The 5,090-nt window shown below is 49.1% G+C and overlaps 1 protein-coding gene across 1 annotated transcript; it reads right to left on the bottom strand.

Annotated features, from left to right (window-relative positions):
* Nucleotides 1-2,984: 2,984 nt before the first annotated feature.
* Nucleotides 2,985-5,089, bottom strand: GPR135 (G protein-coupled receptor 135; the record flags this gene model as incomplete). Its single annotated transcript, XM_026849226.1, has 1 exon — nt 2,985-5,089. A coding segment is annotated over one exon (783 nt), but the record flags the coding sequence as incomplete, so codon positions are not given.
* Nucleotide 5,090: the final 1 nt, after the last annotated feature.

Below are 5,090 nucleotides of genomic sequence, written 5' to 3'. Positions count from 1 at the left end.
TTAATTTGGCTTTGACTAACATTGCCACTGGTATCCTGGGCTGAACTGGTCTTCAAATCATATGAACTATCTCTCTCATGCAGAATATCCTGCAGTGAATAACCCGTGCGATTTTTGAACTGGAGTGCTAAAAAGTGTCCCAACATCCTTTGCAGAGCCCTTCTGCAAATGAGATTGAGGTTCACCTTGCATCCAGGCTCATCTCAAGGGAGGAAGAAGGACAGAAGTACTGCAGAGCTATGGCTGGAGTGTTGAAGCCTCAGTGCTGATTTTGCAGTGTCTAAACCCTCAGTGTCTTGCTGCCTTCTAGGTTCTCCTTCAGCCCAAAGAAAGGGGATCTCTAAGTGGGGTGACACCAGCACGGGCACGTAAGAGACGTGGAGCTGATGTCTCCATAGTGGCTTGGCCAGGAACCACCTCCTGTAATGTTTTCTTACCCATGAACAAGCAGCTGCAACCATGGGCAGAATTTTCAGAGCTAGAGTAAAAGAGTGAGGTAAACCTCAGGTTTCCTTCTGGATGAACATACTGAGTTATTGCGAGGTACAAGGACAGACTGACACACTGGCTTGTGTGCTAGCACGGCCAAGACCTTCTTGCCCACTCTGCACTGTTGGCAACAGGCAGCAACTTTTAGCACAGCTGGGACACAGAAGCATTTCTAGTACTGTTTTGGCAGGCAGCCTGCAGGCTTTGTTGTGTTTTGTGTGTGTGTCTCTCTCTCTGCTGTTTGTGGTTTATTTAAGACACTTCACCCTTTGGTTGTATTTTTTAAAACATACTTTTAAAAATGTGGCTGTAGAGACCCATATACCTAATTTGCTCAATAGTGCTACAAGGAGCGGCTGAGGGAACTGGGGTTGTTTAGCCTGGAGAAAAGGAGGTTCAGGGGAGACTTCATCACTCTCTACAACTACCTGAAAGGAGGTTGTGGAGAGGTGGGGGTAGGTCTCTTTTCCCAAGTAACAAGCAATAGGACAAGAGGATATGGTCTCAAGTTGCAGCAGGGGAGGTTTAGATTGAATATTAGGAATAATTTCTTCACGGAAAGGATTGTCAAGCATTGGAACAGGCTGCCCAGGGAGGTGGTTGAGTCACCAGTCCTGGAGGTATTTAAGTGTAGATGTGGTACTGAGGGACATAGTTTAGTGGTGGGCTTGGCAGTGTTATGTTAAAAGTTGGACTTCATGATCTTAAAGGTCTTTTCCAACCTAAATGATTTTATAATTCTATGATTATGAGGAGTACAGAGCAGGCACAGCTTTAAAACACAGGCCAGCTCTCTATTAGAGCTGCAACAGGTCCACGTCAGAAAGGATCTGGTCAAGAATCTCCCCATGCTACCGCCCAAGTTAGTGTTTGACAGAAATGTGTTAATTTGTGGATGGCTCAAAGACTGCAGCCAGCTGCTGTCATTCAGCTCTTCACACACAAGACTAATGTTTAAAAATACGTTGAAAAATGTTTAAATACTCTTGTTAAAAATACACTGAAAAATGTGTTGCTACAGCTTTGCTACCACCTTCCTAGAAAGCCGTGTTAGTTCACTCCTGGTGCAGCTCCCATGATCAACCTCAGGCCTGGCATCCCCAATCCTGCCCTTGGCAGGAGGAGCTGCCACAAAGGTGCTTACCTGGCCTGTGGTACGCTGGTCAGGGCTTTAAATCACTAGAAAGCTAAGCCAGCATGAAGAAGTGGGACTCGGTGGTTTTCTGTTGTTAGTGCCTGAGCTGGTTAGCAAGGGTCAGCTGGGGCTGCGGGGGTAGAAAGGGACTGGGAAGGTGGCCGGAGCCGAGCGCTGAGGGCAGCAGGGCCGCCCTTTTCAGGGGCTTTCTGCTGTAAGATCAAGGCAGCCATAGACAGCACTGAACAGCACACAGTCAGGCACACTTCCACATTTTCTTTACCCAAGAACTATCCCTTAGTTCATCTACTCTGACCAAGTTTGTTCCAACTGGCAGAGAAAGCTCTTGCATGCAAAAAGTGCAAAAAAAAAAACCCTGTAAATCTGTGTGGTGCTAAAGAAAGGAAGGCTCTAAATGATCACTTCTGGTCAAAGCTCAGGCTCTGCTTCAGAGCCGCAGAGGAGCCAAGCTAAAACTGGTGACATCCCTTCTCTTACAACACGGACTTCAAGCCACAATAGCGGTACCGTGGAGAGGATCGGAGTTAGGGTGCTGTTCTGCAGGTGACACATGAACTACAAGCGGTCTGCCTTTGCCTGCTGTCTGTACTACACAAGGCTGACGAGTACTGAGCTTGGACAGTTTTCCTTGCTTCTGTCCTCCCAGCGTTACATACAGAGCACTGGCACTTACTCTAAGGACTGTTGCTACAGCTCACGGAGAAACGTCCCTTCTGGGAAGGCAGAACGCCACAGGTATTCTTTGCCAACTCTTGGATTGTAAAGTTTTCTATAGGTAAGAGGCTGTGACTAGTGGAACTGAGGCTAAAGGTCTTGAAGCTGTTCAAACACCAGAGTGCTCTGTATGGCAAGTTAGCCAGCACCGATCTCCTTGTTACCACCTGTCAGCTACTTAGGTAAGAGTTAAATCTAACATCGTCATTCACAACCACCTCTTTACTTTACACTAGCCCTATCTTGCTTCGGAAGGGCAGCTATGCAAGAAATTCCTGTCCTACCCTTCTAACAAGTCACTAGTGTTCACTTGCTGTCAAACAGCTTCTGTGAAAAGCTGTGGTTTTTCTGTACAGCTTGGCTCTGAAACAGTACAAATACACTGCTCAGCTTGCAAAATCCAGGATCTGCAGGGCAAGGCTCAAATCTTTTCCTCCATGGACTCCAGGAGCATCACAGAAGAAAATTACAGTAATGCTCACAGCATGAAAAACAGCTGCATTCAAATTTCACAGACAATTAGGTGTTTGTCTACTATCATTCCTCTGGCAATTTTTTACACAAGTTCCCTTCTCAAGGCTGGGCTGAGAATGATGCCAGGCTGAGACACTTTCATCTCCTGCATAAAAGACAAAGTTTATTTCTTGTCTCAGTTACTTACAAAATAATAATACTATATTCACTTGGGTCACAAACAGTTGAAAAAGCCGGTAAAACTTTAACATTGTATTTTTAAAGCCTGTACAAGGAAAAACACTGCCTGTCTTTCACATTTAACTCTGGCAAAGATAACGGAACGCCCAATCTTAGTTTCTGATTCAAAATACTCATTTAAGGCTTTAGGCCTTTGGACAAAAATTTATACTGATAAATTCATATGAATTTGTGCTGTGCAATCACACTTTCACTGTGTTATTTTCCTTTTTTTACAATGGCAAACAGAGCTGGTTTTAAAATATTATACTCCAGATGGATTGCTGCCATTAATACAGTAATATGTTCTCTGCATATACACATTCTCACATGCTTAAGAGCACACGAACACATAGTATTGCTTTACCTCTCCCTTCACCTCTCTCGCATGGCTCCTCTAAACATGATTAGAGATGTGAGACACTTTGGATGAACTCAAAAAGAAAACACACACCTTGTGCACAAACTCAGCAATACCATATAGTCTACACTCACACTCTTTCCCTCAGTCTGACTGATGAACTCTCATTTCTCACATTCATAGTATTTTAAGTAGACTGTACCTGAAAAAAAAAAAAAAAGTTGCTGAAATTCTGACAGGTGAGGTTTCATCTTCCTTTCCTTCCCTCACGGTATACATCTTCCTTTCCACAACAGTTACTGTTTGTTATGCTTGGGAGTTCAAAAAAAAAAACCCAAAACTTAACAGATTGCTTTTTTAGCCTGTCCTATAGTTTATGACTTTCTGACTATCAGCACTTCCACACATAACGGGTTAAAGCAACAAAACCGCCAAGATGCAGTTTCACAGTGTGGTGTTTTCAGAGTGTCTTCCAGCTGCCAGCGCTCAGCTTTCAATTGCTTTTTTGGCACTTAACAACCAGCTCACACAGTCAGTCAGTTGGGGCTGTATTTGTGTGTCTGTCTTAGCTTCACTGTGGCACTTTCTGCAGGACTGGAGCACATACTGTTTCGTTCTTGCAGTCAAGTTCTTGTGCTGGCTGGGCTCAGCAGCAATCTCCAGCATATCACACCTGCTGAATGGGAAGGGGGACTTCCTCTCCCTGTGGAGCTCTCACTGCTTGCCGACCAGATCGCCAAAACTCACACGATGGAGGAGAAACCACACTGTGGCTCACGCAGTCCCATTTCCTGGTGGTCTGGCTGCAAAGGGCTCCACGCGCCTGGGCTCCCCGCTTTTCCTCAGGGGAACAGCTCCAGGGCCGAATGCCTCCATCCAGGACTCCCATCCCTTCAGAGGCTGGTGTCGGCAGTGTCCGCTTTGGCCTGCAAGGTGGCCTCAGAGATGGTGTCTGGTTGCCCATCCCGACAGAAGAGTACAGCAGGGTTCTTGCAGGCCCACATGGCCACCTCTCCCCCACTCGCTGGGCTGGAGGAGGACGGGGCGCTGCCCGGGGGGCCACTGTGCCGATTGACGTAGCGCTCCCGGACACGGTCAGCCCGGCTCCAGGGCTCCGGCTGGCGGCCCGGGACCGAGAGGTAGGCCGCCACATTGTTTCTAGTCCGGTAGCCGCCCTCACGGCTTCGCCGCAGCAGCACGGAGATGTTGGGGTTGCGGGCAGCGTAGATCAGAGGGTTGATGGCGCCGTTGGCCCAGGCCATCCCGCTGGCCACGGCATCCATGGTGGGCGAGAAGGGCAGGCGGCCGGCGGCAGCAGCCAGCCCCAGGATGCAGTAGGGCCCCCAGCAGCAGATGATGGAGACAATCATGATGAGGACAGTGGTGGCCGTGCGCATCTCCCCGTAGGCCCGCAGCAGGTGCCCGTAGGTGGTGAGGGGCCGCACGCGGCTCTCGGCCAGCCGCACGGCCCGGCAGATGTTGTAGTGGCAGAAGCACATGAGGGCGAAGGGCAGGAGGTAGCAGAGCACGATGAGGGCCGCGCCGTAGGGCGGCCCCAGCCGGGACGAGCCCCAGGGCAGCACGTAGACACAGCGGTAGGCCCCGGGCCGGGCCTCCCGCTGCCCCTCGCCCGCCAGCCCGTACCAGGGTCCGGCCAGGGCCAGGGCGGCCAGCCAG

The sequence above is a fragment of the Athene cunicularia genome (genome assembly GCF_003259725.1).
Source record: "Athene cunicularia isolate RWA chromosome 5 unlocalized genomic scaffold, athCun1 chr5_part1, whole genome shotgun sequence".
NCBI lineage: Eukaryota > Metazoa > Chordata > Aves > Strigiformes > Strigidae > Athene > Athene cunicularia.
This window is presented reverse-complemented; position numbering and strand designations above follow the sequence as displayed.